This window comes from Megalops cyprinoides, chromosome 1, assembly GCF_013368585.1.
Source record: "Megalops cyprinoides isolate fMegCyp1 chromosome 1, fMegCyp1.pri, whole genome shotgun sequence".
NCBI lineage: Eukaryota > Metazoa > Chordata > Actinopteri > Elopiformes > Megalopidae > Megalops > Megalops cyprinoides.
The window spans coordinates 30474002-30492891 of NC_050583.1; the positions used below are offsets into that span (position 1 = coordinate 30474002).

Sequence of the window (18890 nt, forward strand, 5' to 3'; positions counted from 1 at the left end):
AGGTAACACATAATGAATGATCAAAATACTAATAAGGAAAACAGTCAATTTTAATCATAAGATAAAATCCTAATCATTCTGTATTCCCCTGAGCCATCTTGATGCATAACTAGTGAGATGGTCTATGCTTGAAGAAAAAAGCATGTCTCTTGAATGATCTGAAATTAGCTGTTGATCACAGTGCAGCACACAGTGAGACACATCCCCAGCTCCATACTCGCATTCTCTCAGAGTTAATAAACCTGATGAGACAAGTGACATTAACTACCTGTGTGTAATTTTAAATCAGAGGAGTTACTGCTGAGTTGTTAAAGGGAACACAATTAATGGTAAGTTCTGCTCTAAAAGCCATACCTGAATAACAACGCCTCGAGTTGCCAGCCGGAAAATTATAGGGATGTTAAATATTGTGCAATATTGTCAAGTGCTGACTCAAACCAACAATGGATATTTTTCTAAATACCATTTTTCCCCCCTACATTTCCAGAAATGTGACAGCTGCTGCCGCTGCAACTGTTATTACCAACAAAAACAAAGGAGAGCAGCTGCAGGTTATATAAAAACAAACATTTATTGAAGTTAGTTAGCACATACTTACTGAGCTTGAACAGACAATGCAAAACTACTAAAGAAAAAAAATTAAGAGAATTGGCCATGAAAAATATTTTAAGAGTTACATAATTGTCATTTAATGACGTCCCTAAGGGCATAACATAAATCTGCTTGTCATACGGACCGGCCTGAGTGAGATGCGGCTGCAGGGCCTCACCTGTAGCAGTGCATGAGCCTGCTGTGTCATACATCAACATAAGTTCCCACACTACCTTTTCATTCACATGCATACCAAAGCTTTATCATTACATTACTGGCATTTAGCAGATGGTCCAGAGCGACTTATATCGGTTACAATTTTTTTTTTTTTTTTTTTTACAATGTTATCCATTTACACAGCTGGATATTTACTGGGGCAATTTATTAATTTAGCTGTGGTTTAAAAATACATATTTTATGGAAAAGGTAAATTGTCATGTCATTTTAACAAAAAAAGAGGATGTTTTGGTAGGTATTAGTGGATATTACTGGAGATATTGTTGGTAATAACAGCTGCAGCGGTGGCAGATGTTAGTCATCAGAAACGCAGTGATTGCCATACTCTCTTCCTGGGGCTTCTTATGCACTACTCAAAATAGTGGACTTGAGTTCAGAAAGTGCTGAATGAGAAGGGCTGAAGTTAACAACTGCAGAGTTAATGCTTTACTTTCAATTCATATTTGTTCATTCTGATACTAATGTTAATTTTCCTGGTGTATGCTTATTTGCCACTTGACTTGTAAAAACAAACAAACATGCATTGCAAACATGCCATACTGTTGCCTTCACTTGCCAAAGGGCTGAAGCAAAGTGGGGCTAGATGTAATGAGTATTTGGAAGGGAAACCTTTCGTAGAATACCAGGATGCTGCTGTAAATGGTTTTTCTTCTTCAGATGACGGTGGCATTCCGTCAGCAGGAAACAATGCACTAGTGTAGTGTCTGGGATACTGTGCCGTAGGAGGTACCATTTTCCTAGGAAACCTTCAATTTACATCATCTCTCTCTGTGGCCATGCAACTCAAAGACCAGGGGGTTTCCCCAGTATCCTTGCCAAATTACCAATCTAGCCATCTATTTATCTGCCATTTTGAACGGCCAAAGATATCCCTCTCTCTCCACTTCAGCAAATGTGGGTGATCAGATTCTTACTGTAAATGTACTTATAGCTACTTTAGCAACCCAAAAACAACAATTCAAAATATAACCATCCAGCCACATAATTATTACTGGTGCAGAACTGATCTGTAAACAAAAAGTTAACAGTAAATTGTACTGAGTATTGTCAAAGGGAAATGTCCTGGTTAAGAAAAATAAGTCCACTCTGAAAAGTTAAGCAGATGAGGCAGTGTATCTCTTCCTGTGCATTCACCTTTATTCATCTTTATTCAAAGTTCAAAATATACATTTGAAACAAAATAAAAGCATACAAATTCGTCATATAGGCTATACATTATATGGAGGCATGAGAGAGACAAAATATTTGTTGTTTGGGAATATTGCAGGGAAAAGTTTACTGGAAAATTGTATCTGGAAAGAGAACAAGAATGTTACAGTCACCACTTTAATGTGGAAAAGACTCAACTCTCCAAAGAAATTCCATTGAATGAAACTCCTGCCATATTCAAATCCCAAATTTGTTTTCTGAACTTCAACTTCTGAACTACAACTTCACATGATCTTTGAAAAGAAAAAAGAGAAATGTGTTTTTTTTCAATTCTATAAATGTTAAATTAAGGGTATTTATTAAAACCATGATTAAACATAATGCACAAGGTTACTCCCATAAAAAATTAAATGCAAAAGTAATAAAGTACAAAAAGATGGGGCTGAGGCTACTGTGAAAGGCACAGGTGAGGCTACCAGTAGCAAGGACTATTTGTTTAGCTCCCCCCACCATCCTCCCACTGAAGTCTCATCCAGTACAGTGCCCAGCCTCTTCTCTCTCAAAAATACTTGCCCACGCCTTGAAAAATGTGACAAATGGCCCCTCCCCACCATATGAGAACAAACACGACCCTGATGGACAGACCAAGGCCCACTTCCAGTTGCCAACAGTTCAGACAGACCAATCCAGGAACTATAACTCCCAGGCATTATGCAAAAGCCGAATCAATAAACAGCAAACCCTTAAGATGTACTCCTACATACAAGGAGAAGAACAGCTGACATTTGAGGCAGATTGTGCCCTTTTCAGTTTTGTTTGTTTGTTTGCTTGCTTGAGTCTTTCACTGTATGCACAATGTACACAGGGCAATAATTCCCATGGCACTGGAAGGCAGTACCATGGCCAGCCTCTCTGCTCAGATCAGCTCCCCTGCTCTGATATGCCCAACCTTTGTTTGTGAAGAGAAAACAGAATTAAGTCGTCCATTTCTACCTTGTTACCAATGCACAGTGTCAAGCGCTAGGCTTTTACTATGAGGGCTTTGTGATGTAATGCAGATCCAGAGGAAGAGTCTACAGTCAGCACTCTACAAACAGTGCGCGTGCTTCTGCTTAATGAGCACACAATATCCTCCTCCCTCCACCGGGCAGCACAGAGGATGCTGCTGCTCAGATATAAACTCATTTCAATAGGGAAATAGGCCTACATTTTAAAACCGGAGTCTGTGATTTAATTTAAAACAGAAAACTGCAAAAGTAAGCTTCCTGTAATTATGGCCCTGTATACACAAATAATAATTGATGCCACATTCAGCCATTTCCAACATCTGTTGGCCATTAAGGTAAAAAGAAAAAAAAACAACATGTGAAATCCTCTGCATTTAGGCCGCGTTTAGCTTCTTCTCAATCATTATGAGAAGAGCATAAAGCTGACAAATGACAGAATGTTGGCATGTCACACAATCATTTCTGTTGATAGCCATGCTGTCGCTTTTTTCTCTCTTTTTCCTTATTTAGATTTCCTTTTTTTTAAATAGCATTTTCTGTTTATCTGTTATTTATCAGGTTTTCCACACCAGAGTTCAGCAGCTAAATCATTCCATTTCTTAAACATACAGCCATTTGTAAAACATTGTTACTAACCGTACACGAAAAAAAATATTACGTTTCATTATTGGCATTTGGCAGACGCTCTTATCCAGAGCAACTTACATCGGTTACAGTTTTTTTTTACAATGTTATCCATTTATACAGCTGGATATTTACTGTGGTAATTGTGGGTTAAGTACCTTGTCCAAGGATACAACAGCAGTTTTGACCACCTGCTGATTGACACCTGGAGCAACGGGTAATTAGACATCCCATACAATGAGTGGCTCAATGAGCTAATAAAGACCTGAGTGGAAAGGGGGCCACGAATCTCTGGCAACCGCAACTGTTGTCCCTGCTTCCACACAGTGCATTCACTAACCAAAGTCAACGGATGGACAACAACTTGTTCTGCACACATATCAAATATTTTTAACCATTTACGGATACTGAGAATGACGGTTAGTGTGGATATAGGTCATTGCAATTGTTACAGATGACACATTCTGAAGAGGTTAAATGTCATTTTAGCTTACAGAAAAATAGAACATTTTCACTGCCACAAAATCCAAATGCTGATCCAGCAGCCAAGAAAATAACTGAAGGTTTAAGGAAAAGGCTTAATTTCATATTCAGCAAGACCATTTGACATGTGTTAAACTGAACGCTGAAGTCAAAACTGATAAATTAGCTCAGTTTCACTTTAGAAATAGCTGAGGGAGACGCACAAAAACTGTGGAAATAGTGGATAATGACCAATGGATTTTAATCACTTGAGTAATAAAAGTCTTTTATGATGTAGTTCACTCTACCTCCCCTTTCAGTCTTAAAAAATGCAAATAGTTTATTCTTTTACACTAACAATGTATCAAAATTTAATCACAGCCTGCATCTAATCGCTGTTACAATTTACCCAATGCACTGACTTTAATTAAAAGGAAAAAAATACAAATTATACTTACCATTGTCATTTATTTGCATTATTTGCTTATGAAACAAAATTTACAATACTTACATTTTATATGCTGTCTGTTTTTACTGTAATTCAGTATTTCAGGTTAAGAAGTTTGTTTGCTTAAGGCAACAATGGAAACACGCCACCTGGGAATGAAACCTACCACCTTCTCTTTACTGTGTCAGCCCCCTTAACCACTACACTACCTTGCTACCCAGCTCACTTTCACACATAACATTAGAATTCTTCAGCATATCTACAGTATCTACTTAAACATATATATATATATATATATATATATATATATATATATATATATGGGCCATTTACAAAACCACTGCAGTAAAATGCTGCCTGAAATGAGGATGGTACAAGCGTCTTGATTTATCTGCACCACATGCTGAATGACATTGTTGTTGACATGCACTTCTCTGTAGGCAAAAGCCTACCATCCAACCCAAATAAGGCTGGTGTAAGTGCTAGACACAGGCTGAAACACAATTCTCATAGCTTAACGCCATCTGTTTTTTGGAAAACAAGCAATGCTGTTTGCCACTGGAATTTTATGCAAAGAAAAATGCATGTTACAGGTTCCATTTAGTTCCAAGGGCAAAGCCAAAAGCCACAATGATACCTCAAAGACAGACAAACAATTTGAAGTTGCTTTATTTTTTTGTGACGCAAAAGGGGCTTCCAACATGAGGCTCACAGTCCACATATATGGCCCTGGCATTCCCACAACTAACTCCTCAGTAACTACTTCATGGAATGTTTGAAATGCTATCACTTCAAATATGATCAAACGTTGTTTTGTCTCTACACGCATCAGACAGAACTAAAGTAACTAGATAGTGGGTCTAATACGTCTAATAAAACCCAGAGGAACCAACAACATAATGTCTGCCTCATTCAGGAGGCTCATGTCTGCGCATGTCTGCACATGTCCATGATCATATACATAATTAGCCATTTTGTTCCTTGTGAGATTTCAGAAAAATCAATTTCGTGCAGGTCCACAGTTCCATACTGTTTAAAACCTCAGTGACTAATAAGAGCAAGTGAATCTACTGAATGAGTGGAAATGACCCAAGTACAAGTCACACAACTGGAGCTTTACAGACCAACTGAGTTCACCAGACAGAACCTAGGAGGGGAAACCTGAGCACACTTACCTTACTGTGGAGGAATTCTCAACACTCTTAAAGGTGCTTTTGGAAGAGGAAGCTACATGTGATACAGGGAAATAACTGTTAGACTTATTCAAACACCGCTTTCAAGATTTCCAGTCACACTGACAAATTTTTCAGTTATTTTACAATCTGTTCAGCACTGATGTGATGGCAGCCTCAGCAGATTTACAGACTGAGATAATCGATTTGCAGAGCAAACAGCATCTGAAGGAGCAAATTCTCTGAAGTGCCACGGCAATTCTAAGACTACATTTCCACCAACGACTTCCCCAAGTTGGCCAAACTAAGTCCTTGTTGATGCACGTCTGTGAGGGGCTCTTCTTGACAACGAATAAATGAAAACATCAAGGTCCAAGCAAGAGAGTCTGACTGCTGCTCTACAAGCTGCAATGACAGGGAAGGTGACAGTTGGAAAAGGTAGGCTAAATATTACTGTAACCATGCAGTTGTCCAAATTTTCTTATAAACTACCACGAAATGTGTAGGCAAAGTAAAAATTAGAAATTAGATTTATTTAAATTTATGCAAATACTGTATGTTTTCAAAGTTGAAGTCAAATATTAGCAAACATAAGATTAGGCCACTAGTCTATTTTAGCCCCACTTAGTTGGCTTTGCAACAGCCACTTGTCTCTTGTTGCTGTAAATCGCCAACTCTCATTGAAAATGAATGGCTGCCAGTCGCTTTGTCTCTCTCCTGTGTCCTCCATGTGACCATAGGGTTTGCCATGGCGAACACTGAAAGGTCGCTTCACATTAAAAAAAACTTGATGTAACAGGTTTTCCTCTATGCGTTCACAAGTTGTTAAACGTTAAAAGTTAAATGAGAGAGTGACATCTAATGGGGGGGGGAGGGGGGGAGACTAGTAATTTCCTTTAATACGACAGTTAGGCTATGTGAGAGCCCGTCTATTTAATTCTCTGGCTATGTTTAACCATTTGTGGAAATGAACCTAGAAAACAGGAAAAAATGCATATTAGCTTAAAAGATCGCTCCATAAATTTTACGGATCTATATCGAATCGGACGAATTTTAAAAAACGATTAATCAAAAAATGATATTTTTGCACACCCCTACATGATATCTTTTGTTATGGGTGTCCAAAAGAATGCATCAGCCTATGATTTTATGGTTGATTGATGCTGTGGAAATATTGCAGAATGCTTTTATATAACTTGTGAACTGTCCTACATCGTTTTATATTCTTTTCTAATGATTCAGCCCACCAAAGAAAAGGTGCTGACAGAAACGTCCCCTTGGGATACACAATATTTACACTCCCGTATTATACTTTTTCCAGTTTCCAGTTTTTTTAAGTACCACCTTGCAGTTAGATTATATAAACAACTAAGATGTGTTAAACAGATAATAGCCACTATGTCCTACATGCAGTGTGTGAAACAGAAACCTAAACGTCTGTGCGTCATTAAAGTGACTCAGCATGTGAATCCGACAGTCACGGATTTATATGTAATAAAAACAGGGAATAAAGCGGGGTGCTGCATAGCAGTAAGGACCTGGGATTGTAGCCCAAAGGTCACCAGTTTGATTTCCAGAGGAGCCACTGCTTTTGTGCTCTTGGGCAATGTACTTACCCTAAGCCATCTCAGTAAATATCTAGCCATAATTTATATGGCTAGACATGTAAAACTTGTAAGCTGTGTAAGTCACTTGGAAATTGCTATTGATAAGAAATAATCAAATGAAATGGAACAGAATGGGTTTCTCAAGCTTGGCTTCTGCTTTCTCACGGTCTCCTTCTACACATTCTCCTGAGCCACATCTGTGCAGTCAGGGAACGACTGTGTCACTGCTTTCTGAATGAGTGAGCCACCATAACATATTGTGGAGCATACTGTGACAGTGTTGATGTTTTTTCAAAAAGGTGCACAGAATGTCCTTGCAAAACGTTCTTTGCTGTCCTTGGGAATCGGTGGCATCTGCGAGTTGTGAAAAAAGCACACACTTTGGAAGTAGATCACTCTGCATGCGGATGGAACATCTGGACTATTTGAACTGACTCCTTAGAAAAGTACCATATTTTTGGACAGAATAACAGTTTTCAGAGGATATGAGAGATACCCTCACACTTGCCGTTTACACCACTCACTTAAATTCCATTGACATCTTCCACACACAGTAACAGTTTAGCTAACCCCATTTACCCGTGAGTTTATGTCTGTGAGGCACACTACTTCAAAATTTCTGCTCAGGGGTTTCCATTCATAGTTTCCACTGTAAACACTGAAGCAGACTACAAAGGGAAAACAGCTCAATAATACACAAAGTGCCGTGATAATATTCGACAATACAAACCAAACACAATGCATACATGTCTACAACTGAATTCAATCTAATTAGCTGTGGCCTTATTCCAGTGCGGTGCTGACTAATCATTGCTAGAGAATTCTTTCAGTTACTGCCTGCAGCATCAACAAGTGTAGCAATGTCAGAAAGAATGCATGACACTGGTGCCAATTCCAATTCCCAAATGATCTTTACTTTGATGAAAAAATGAACTCCCACCACTGGCAGGAAGGGATCACTTGGTGTGAGGATATCCATAAGAAACCATTTTATTCACAACTTCATTGCAATTAATTATAACAGCTCATTTCTCATTCGAATGAATAATACCTACCTACCATTGACTTCAACACAACGGCAAAAAACATTATTTTCACATATTAGTTTTAGAGTGGGGAAAAAGGGGAGTGAAAACAAATATTTCAAGATTCAAAGGAAAATCAGTTATATTAAGAGGGTCAAATCCTACACTGCATATAGGGAAGAAATTTAAGTCCCAGATCTTGAAACCTATGGACAGACTAATGATGATTCAGACAGAACTCACTGTTCCATCCCCTTGACTGCCCAATTACAATAGCTAATCATAGTCACACAGACAGAGGGGTTTACCACCTATACAGAACAATAGGGGAGAACAATAGGGAAATAACACCATGCTATGCCGCCTGAGAACAACATCTCCTTAAGAACTATGACTGACGCTGAAAAAATTAAATGGTTCAGCAGGCAAAAACTGCAGTGGCAGAGAGTTATCATCAAAGTCTGAACACACCATGTGGTCAACACCGCAGGAACAATAGCGACTAAAATAACACAGAAAGGCCTCTTTTTCCCTACAGTTGGTCTGAGCGTGGATTTGGACAATGGGATATTAGTTAACATGCAACATGAGGTGACATCATAAGCACTGCAAGCTGCCCACACTGAACAGCAGGGATCCACCAAAGGGATTTAAAAATAACAAATTTCTGTGAACCTAGCATTTGTAACATATAACAGCAGAACGCTTCCCTTCCATCCAAGGTCACCTTTATATGGAATTCAACATGTTTTGAAAGACGTTACCAAAGTGAACAGCTCAGGTGATCAATTATACATTGTAGGCTCACCAGATGGCACCAAGACCATCTGAACTATGGGACACCAGTGATAATCATACTGTGTCATATCTGCACACTTTCATTTCCTTGGGTAAGAAAATGCACGGCAAACAGAACAGGTCTGCTTAGCACCCATGCTCCAAGTCTGCTTAGCCTTGTGGCAGATTAGATATTCATCACGTTCTTCCTCCGTTTCAATTGACAGCCACACATCACTGACTCCACTCTGCGTGGACAAGGAATGGGAGATATGGTGCCTAAATGGGAGCATATGTTATTGAAAACACCTTTGAGATTGTCAGTTATGGAATGCTTTTAATGCTGTAATGGCATGACCAGATATACGGCAAATGGTTCAGAGGCAAAAGTCTGCTGCTCTCTTCAAGGAAGAAGAAATATTTTGATGGAGACATATTTTCAAGCAAGTGGCTGCAGTTTTACGATAGATCTGTAAGTCATAATTGTCAATTATTAAAGGTCTATTCCTGTTCATCTGAATATATATGGATCTACAGACTGGTACAGATGTGATTTCACACAATAGTGCACTGATGATTACACTCCAGCTATAATAGTGATAATAGTAACCACAATAACATACTGTGATTGACTTGAATTTTTAGCTTGTAAAATACTGTTTTTCCTTTTAACAACGTTACTTATAAGGCCTAGCATTTTAAACCAATAAAGCCCACCTTCACCACTCAAATGAGCTGCCCTCACCATTTCCAACTCAAGTTAAAATGAAGGAAAACATCCAATGTTTATTTTTAAGAAAAATAGTCATTTTTAACACACACAGTGCTCTAAAATGTGACAACTGCTCAGGAAGAAACCTGCCATCCTTCTCCGGAAGCCTTCACACCTGTAAACTCCGTTAATCGCTAAGGTCAACTTTTTACAGCTTCCAAGGGGAACAGCAGGTGAAATGGCTCTGTTTGAGCCAAGGCCTTGCTAGCCATGCACCTGCTGTGCTTTTCGAATTATATGCCAAGTATTATAGTAGTAGTATCCTTTCCCATATTAAAAGAGGTCATTTGGATGGAATATACAACACAGTCTTTATAAGGGAAACCATTTCACCTGCAGGGAATACCATATTTTAATTAGTTGATGTATTCCTGTGTCCCAGTCTTGTTTATACAGTTAGTCACAAAAGTATCCAGAATGCTTTTTAATTAAAAAGAATGATTACCTTTAAAGCAAAATACAAGTCCAAACATTTGCATGTAAAAAGCTTAACGAAAGTACCTGACACAGCAAAATATATCTTGCTAAGTGGTTATTTTAAGTATAATACACAACAAACAAAAATTGCCTTGGCAAAGTAAATTTTCTTTGGAGCCCTTGGGAAATTTTGAGCACACAAGAGAGCAACAGGCATAAAGTAGCACTCTGCCTAAATATTATAACTATACCATTCCTTACATTCACAGAAGCTGACTTACCTTCTTCTACATTCTAAACTGAATCTGAACCACTGTTTCCTCAAGGTGTCAACTGTATGTCAAGTGCAGACGGTTTTACAGCATTCACTGTCAGCAGAAAGGCGTTTTTGGCGCGTACTTGGCAATTAGCTTATGTTCACCCTAATCCTTTGTGGAGTTCTGATCAATTCGGGCTCCATATATGCACCGTTTACCCACGAGGATATGTTCATTATTTCAGCATTTGACCTCATTAACAACCTCCTCTAAACGCAGACTTTTCAATGGAGCAGTCTCGCAGCTCAGCTCCCCACCCCTACAAGGGCAAAGCTGCTTCTGAAAGTTTGTTCCAGGGAGAGGCTCTCAACAAGCGAAAATGCTGGAATAACAAAAATATTACCAAGGGCAATTTGTTAATGAATTCAACCAGAACCACTTGTCCTAAATCCTCAAAAATACCCCAAACTTTAAATTCCCCTGACATGGTTTGCTGTAGAGTTTGTCTCCAGGTGACGTATATTTGGACGCGTTTCAGTTCCAGGAAACCTGGTTTGATTCAAGAATGAAAGAACGAATGCAAACTGCTGATTGAGTACCCCTTTCATCACCAAAATGCTTATCAAAAACATCTGACAAAAACTGACAGATAAAAGGAAGAACGCAAGCAAGGTCCTGATAGCAGGGCTTAGAATTATTACTAATTTTTTCATGGTCTTCACAAGATATCTCAATAGGAGCTCAACAGAAAAGCCCCGAGAAGCTGCAGCAAGGCAGAGGTCACAGTGGAGATGCTCTTAGCTGTCTAGACCTCCATCCTTTTGCCATTAATAATAGTTCAGCACTGAAGTGTTCAATCTATTTGCATATCCCTTCTTGTTACAGATGTTTACTGCTGTATTCTACTCCCAAATTATTAATTTAACAGTGAATGGGAAAGTAGTCATTTTGAATTAAGTCTAAACTGAATGCTTACCATTGTGAATAGGCTGCTTCGCGTATTGGGGACAGAGGCTGGGCTCATGTTGTGCCGTTTAGAGAGCCATAACTGCCCTACTTCTTTGTTTCATGTCAGTGACCCAGAGACAAGCGACTCAATGGTTCAGGCTGAACACCACTCTGGAAAAGCTACTACTACACATTCCAAACAAGGTCCAGTCCTTTGTTTTCCACATATCGCTAACTACCCTAAATGCCATGGACAGACATTAGCTGCCATCACATGTTTTCTCCCTAAACTGATTTGCTTTGTCTCAAAAAATTTTAGTCAGACCACTGTAGAATTTCATGAAGCATTCCTGCATGGGAGAACATTCACACTTTATCCATCCGTAACTACTACACATTCTGGCTTGCAAAATCAAACACAATTCAATAAAAATCTATGCAACCTTAAACTGGTCATTCCAATTTGCCAGTCTGCTGTCAGCCACAGTATTGTCTCACATTTTCAAAGAGTATGACAGAAAAATAATGTGTGTTGAACTTGTATTTCTGCCCACCACACGCAAACATAATTATAGATCTTCTCCACACACGGGGGGAGGATGCTACTACTGATGATGTAGTGCTTCTGAAGTCAATGTTCACTGGAGAATAGATCATCAGACAGTGACACACAAACCAAAACAAGCTCCCTTTACTGAAGACTCCAAAACGATGCTATTGTTAATGCCACTTCCACAGTCTGATCATATGGAGGTAACAACGGAAAGAAACCTTATATGCAAATAAGTCCTAAAGACATCAAATAGAAAATAACGGCATAGCTGTAAGTAAAAACTATATTTCCATGACTGTTCCTCTTTGACCTCTGTATGACTATTGGTTTTGAATGAACCTGATGATACAGGCTAGACCATCTTTAGCTCAATCTCATACATAAGCGTAAAACATAGGGTGATGAAAAAAAGCCTTCTTAGCACACTCCTCAGCTTGTCTTGCTGCTCACGTGTGTGAATATGCCACATAAACTCACTGTCAACCTATAAAAACATTTTTTTTCATGCAAGTAGGGAGTAAATCTGGTCTGATGACATGAAACATATCCAAAGCCTTATTGTTAAATTACACTTTCTGGGCTAATATTTCCACCTCACATCAAATAAACTTTAAAAGCTATTCTCTGGCTCCTGCATTTTAATTTCCAAGATACATCAGCCATTGTTGCAGCAGAACAATGGTATCTTTCATTGTGATGGACATCTCGCCCACTCAGACAAAAAGGTAGAGGCACCAGCTTGCTTGTGCTTCGCATTCATGAAAATCTATTCAGAGAGCATTGTATCCTCAGCCACATTACGGGAGTGTTAAAGTACAAAAGAAAACCTGGTCTGTGCCCACTTCCTTGGCCTTCAAAATATAAATAATAAGCCACTTTTCTTCTAGCATTTGTGTTTTATATAGCAGCTTGCATTTTTGACTTTTTCTTTTTTATTTTGACAGTTTTACTTCATCTTCTTATTTCAACAGCAGCCTTATTTGCTGTGTGAGTGGGCACCAAGCCTTAGGTGTGACCACATGGGAAATCTATGGCTTGTAATCTGAAACCACAGCAGACGGTCTGTTCTGAAAAGCACAGATAGTTATTGGAGATTGATAAAGAGAGCATTCACTTTTGTTGCTTTTAGCATAAAACTTAAAATGGCTTTGTCTAAACCACGGATAGGGGAGAGACGTAAACAAAGCAAGGTCTCACACTGACATAAAAAACCACCTAGCCTGGTACACAGGTTTAATATTACACAGGCGGCCTCTGACCAAAGAAAAGATCTTTTCACCATCCACAACACTTCCCTCCTCTAAAACAACATTAAAAGAAAAAGTAAAAGTGGAGGTTAAATGTCAACCTCTACCCAATTTACAAGGTTCGATTATGCTGTTGGCTTCTCAAATCTGATCAATACTACCTAACCTCTTCCCAGATTTGTACTGGTAGGATTCCAGATTTTAAAAGACCTTGACATTAGACTTGGGAAAGGGCTGACACTGCATGTGCACCAATAGCTGCACTTATAAAGGGTGAACAGGGAGCGCACTGCCGAACACTACGTCTAAATCACACACCCTGACAACTTTACATTGTTGAGTGAAGTTTGACAATGCAGGGTCTTATCATGTATCAACCAGCAGTGGTAAGTCTAACGGTGAACCACTGCTCTTTCGTGAGACCATGACGAAGCTGTCACTGTATTTCTTGGAGATACTGACACCATATAGTTTTATTTACTGTGTACTAAATGTTCTGAATACTATGATGAACCTTAAGGGGTAATCATATCAGAAACTGTACAGAAGCAGGACATAGTCAAAAGTAGTTCAATTATCCTGTGAAAAGATTCAAGGCAAAGCCTCTTAGAACTTTGAAAAAAACTTACAACTTGTATTTTTGGGTTTCTGGGCACAAGAGACTAACATATTGTTAGACACAGTCATCTTCCATCAAGCAGTTGCCTTTTATTCCTGGTTAATCAATAATCCTCTTTGGGATTGGTGTGGACTTTGCACCCCAGAGAGCAGTGTGAATGGATTCCACAAAGGAAGTACCCTGTTTGCTATGCTGTAACGTATACAAAGCCACACCAGTAGCCAGCAGGTTACGGGTTTGAATCCTGGGTGCGACACTGCTACTGTACCCTTCGGCGAGGTGCTTAAGTGGAAGTTTAAAATGTAAGGTGTGTAAATCACCCTGGATTAGTGGACAAGTGTGCCTGCTACACACATACGCAATGAGGGCTAGTTAATCATGTTTTTGAATCCTAAATATCAAGGACTAACAGACCAGTTCTGTAGGGCTATAGAGATATCATGAAATAGACAGCCATGAATAGCTAGATTGTGGTAGTCAGTATGTAGTCCAAATATTAATGACAGCAAATGGTGTTAAGGAATCATGGTAAAAATGGTAATCATAGTTTCAGTACAAAGAAGGAATTTTTTGAAAACCACTTATATTACTTGACAGACACACCAATGAGGCATAATACAAAACATATGTTTTGTATTAGTTTAAGAAAATCTGTTGACTGTATCTCAATGTTTCCACTAAATCTTATCATCAAAAGCAGAGCAACTGGTATCTTTTATCTTACATTTCCATAACTGCATGTCCCTTTTCATGGGCTACTGAACCGATGCTTGTGGACCAACAGTCAACTCACTCACCAGAGTTTGAAACAGCTGATCTAATAGAAGGCATCTTTTCTACCAGATGGCATAGCTAACTGATCGCTCTCCCGTTTTATAGCATATTTAAGTCTGTCAGGACCTTTGCAATCATGCTGTTGTGGTTGGAGCAAGAATTTGTCCATCTGGTGTACTTACTTCCTAGCAAACCTATTGTGTGCTCCAACAGCCTCCAGTCAGTTTACTGCAGAGTCACTAATGAACAATTGTGAGCCCAAATATGTGAATAAGGAAGAGCTGTGGGCTGACTCAAAGCAGAATTAACCTGATGTATTGTGATACCTGGCAGGTTGCCCTGACATGATTGCAAGATTCGTCAGCCACAAAATATTTCATAATGTTTCACGGTTTTTGGCACAACGACCTGAATGTTCAGCTGGATAACGCTTTCCCCATTTGTGTGTTTGTTGTTTTGGTTAACAGATAGTGGCAGCTACAGAGAATATTTTTGTAAACTGGCATTACCTTCTGCTTGTCCCAACTTATTCATCATGAAGGTCAAAGAATGTAAAGGTTCATCATAATTTAACATTTAAGCTCTGCAGAAAATGACAATGAGATATACAATAAACAACACCAAAACATTCACAAATGCTCTTCTTTTTGGATGTGCCTGAGGAGTGCACTGTACTGAAAACAATCATTACAGACACTAATTTTCAGTCTCAGTAACCACAAATCCAGGTGATGACACATCACAAGCGACAAAAATACATTCCTTGTGGGTGGAAAGCGCTTGAGACTTCTTTTATTGATAAAAAAACAGACTAATTTGATGTGTTCTGCTTCAATTTGACTGTCATGGTTAAATGACTGTGAGGTGAATTAAAAATATGAAACACACAAACTAACCTTATTTCAAACTGGAGAGCATAACAGGCAGATAAACGACGAAAGCCATCAACAACAAGTAGCTGCAAAAATCTCAATATCAATAGAATAAATATTGCTACCTGAAGCTCTCATGTCACATTTGTTTTTATGGTCCCACTGGTTCAGATTGTGCAGTCGGGACATAATCTGCCACTGGCTGTTCAATCAGTGGAGATTCACTTAATGCACAGAGTCACAAACATGTCAGCTATACTTGAATCACAGTGACTGCATCTGAGTACATGTCAGAGGTAAGATACTTGAGAACGTCTTTCAGTAACTGTGACACTAGACAACGTTTTTAGTTTGGAAGAGATACAAATTTTTATTCTGCATATAAAGACATACAGGATAATGTTGCCTACATAAACACAAACCCCCTGAAATTCCGAATTTTGCCTGTGCCTTTCACATATGACTGAGGAATATCACTGCACCACCTGATACCAGAGTTGTATATAATAACCTTAGAAGGAGGAGGAAACAGTTATTTTAGAGTCAAATTTGAAACTTGTTCCCCTTGCATCATCCCTTCTTTCACACAAAAACAGGATTTTCTTTCAGACCATATGCCATCTGGGGTACCTCCCCCCTTTCCCATAGAAAAAGACGAATGTTGACAGTGTCTGCCCTTTCTCAGCCTTTGTTTGAAACTCTGTCATAGACTGTGTCAGAATGTCTGAGGACTACACAGCAGCCAAATCGTTTAACTGAGCCTAACTCTTCTTGCTAATTTCAGACACAGGTTTCCATTATCAGTAATAATGCATTTAGAATGTTTTATGTGTAAATTAAAAGGGCTACACTGAGGAGGACATTGGCCCAGAAATCATTGCTGCATACAGTTAAACTCAGTCACGACACACACGCATATATACATATATATATATATATATATACACATACATATACATATATAAATACATCATACCTGCAACTCAACACAATGCCATTATCTATGTACCAGAAAATATCTACTTTCATTTTAATCTTAATTTTAATCTACTTAGTTTAATTTAATTTAAGAAAATATCTGTGATGTGGGTTTGCAGACGGAAAATGTTTAATTAAAATACGCATATATTAATAGGCTGAAAGTTTATTTAAACAAATTAAATATAAGCGTCAAATAATTTAGCCAATTACAAAAGTAATGTAATATTGTAAAATCTTTCTCTTACCTTGAGCCAGAGCTTTCAACACGTGGGTATTGAGAAGAAAGAACGCCCACCAGCTGCAAATACTCAATGCAAACTTTCTCCTTCCATTCCCGGTGTGGCGGCTCACACGGTTGTTGCTTGTAATCTCTCGGATAATCTTTCTGTCACCATGAGTGTGGCGGGTAATTTCCGTAACATCGCCATTCATACTGGACAGATCGTGCCCGGTTATTTGGTAAAAAGAAGCGTTGCAATCCATGTCGAGCTGTACTTTGGCACTAGAGTTTTTCCCGCTACTCTTAGGACATGAGTGACGGCCGCCGGAGAGAAGAGCGTCTTCATCTGTGTTCAGGGTTTTACCTCTACCGTGCACACGTTCAAATCGACCCGTTTGGACATATTTTTCCGTGTATGCAGCGCAGTCGCTCAACTCATTGACATGTGGCTCACCGCTGCATGCAGACCGGGTGTCCTCGCACACATATTTTAAGTGTCTTTTATTTTCGTCTGTTGTGGCAGTGCCAATTGTTGAGCGCAGATCACCGTGCTCCCGGTTATTAAACTCTCCCTGTTGTGATACTGTTGTGCTAAGTGTAACCCCCGCATTGGGGTAATTCAAAACATCACGCTTTTGTCCAGCAGAGTTGATGGAATTCGTTTTCCTGTGATACCTCATTTTCATTTGCAATTGATCCCGCGAAGAATTCCCTAATACATTTGTGACGGTAGGATTTTACTTATCCGCTTAAATCTGATATCTCCGTCAAATCCTTGCTTGTTTTGATGCCTTCACGGGGAGATTGTCTACCAGAGCATTTCTGTACTTAATCAGTGTTAACCGATGATAATAAAAACATTGAAATATCCATTGTTGCTAGCTAGCCAGATAGCTAGCTATATCCTCTCCTTTAATCAATTTTTGATTTTTACTTATCTACTGAAATTCCCAGTTCCTCTACAAAAAATTACCCTTCACAGCGTTTGTTATAAGTTTGTTTCCTGCAGCACATACAATTTCTCCTCCTTTTCCCGATATTCAAAACGGATTTGAGTTCAACGTTTCCACTTGTGCTTTCCAATCAGCCAGCTATTATTTTCTCCGTACTCCGTTTCAAGCCCCCCACAAAGTGGAGAGCTGCCGGTCTCAGTCCAAAAAAGCCCGTGCGACCGACTCCAAATCCGCTAGCTATCTAAGCAAACGTTTGCGAACTCCATCTACCGACAACAGGTCGGTGGAGCTAATGCTGGCTAACAAAAAAGGAAAAGCTTCTTCAGACCACTTCACGATTCGTTTATTATCTGTATCATGCGACTTTTCTTCTCCAAAATGAGCGGCTAATGTTAGTAGCACAGCTGGCGAAACCTGTATGGAAAACCAAAAAGCAACCTGTAGTCAGCTTAGCAATTCAATGCAATTGCTCATAGCCAGACAGCCCACCACAGACCGAACGGTGAGGCAGTTAACGTTAGCTGAGCAGTTGAACCTGCGACTCTGCCACTTCGGAGTAACGATTTTTTTTCCAATTAAAAATTATTTTCACAAGGTGGTTAGCTAGCGAGACAGCAAGCTAATAACTCGTGTATATTTAATTTTCTATGTTAAACCAAAACTATATTTACAATAACTGAGTGCGATTTTGTTTAACACATTATTTCAGAAGATATAGCCAAGTTTGCCAGGTGGCTACGAGAGCTGGCTAGATCGCAATAGCTGGTTTTCGCTTGCTACTTAAGAAAGGCACGGTGATTCAGATCAAACGACCAAAAACGCAAAGTAAACTACCGAACTACAATTATTCACAGAATTACGATAACAGCTTATAAACAGCACACTTACTTAGGTCTTGCGTCTTGCCATAAGCAGCAGTCCCTCTGTCAGAGCACTTGTCTCTTCGTCAGCAAGAAACAACCAACTTCCATTCACAACATGCCCGCTCCGCCCCACTTCAAACTCATTGGCCAATGCTTTCGCAGAATAGAGCGCCTGCAATATTTTCATTGTGCACACGTGGAGGCGGGACTCGTCCGAAAGCAGCTCCACAGCAAAGGAGCAAGGCGCCCCCAAACCGAGACACAAGTGTACGGTTCTTTTGAAACTACTGTGGCAAGTTTAGCCATGAACTTTTA

General features: G+C 39.2%; 1 protein-coding gene across 2 annotated transcripts in view; it reads right to left on the bottom strand.

The window, feature by feature from the left end:
- The window catches only part of sdk1b (sidekick cell adhesion molecule 1b), a 314207-nt gene extending 295543 nt beyond the window's left edge, over positions 1 to 18664 (bottom strand). For both annotated transcript variants that reach the window (XM_036528197.1, XM_036528191.1), the window contains exons 1-2: positions 18601 to 18664; positions 16785 to 18126 (exon numbers count right to left, since the gene is read on the bottom strand). In XM_036528197.1, coding sequence (XP_036384090.1) covers positions 16785 to 17445 — 661 coding nt within the window. In that variant the 5' untranslated portion in view covers positions 17446 to 18126; positions 18601 to 18664. The remainder of the gene's footprint in view (positions 1 to 16784; positions 18127 to 18600) is intronic.
- Between the last annotated feature and the right edge of the window lie 226 nt (positions 18665 to 18890).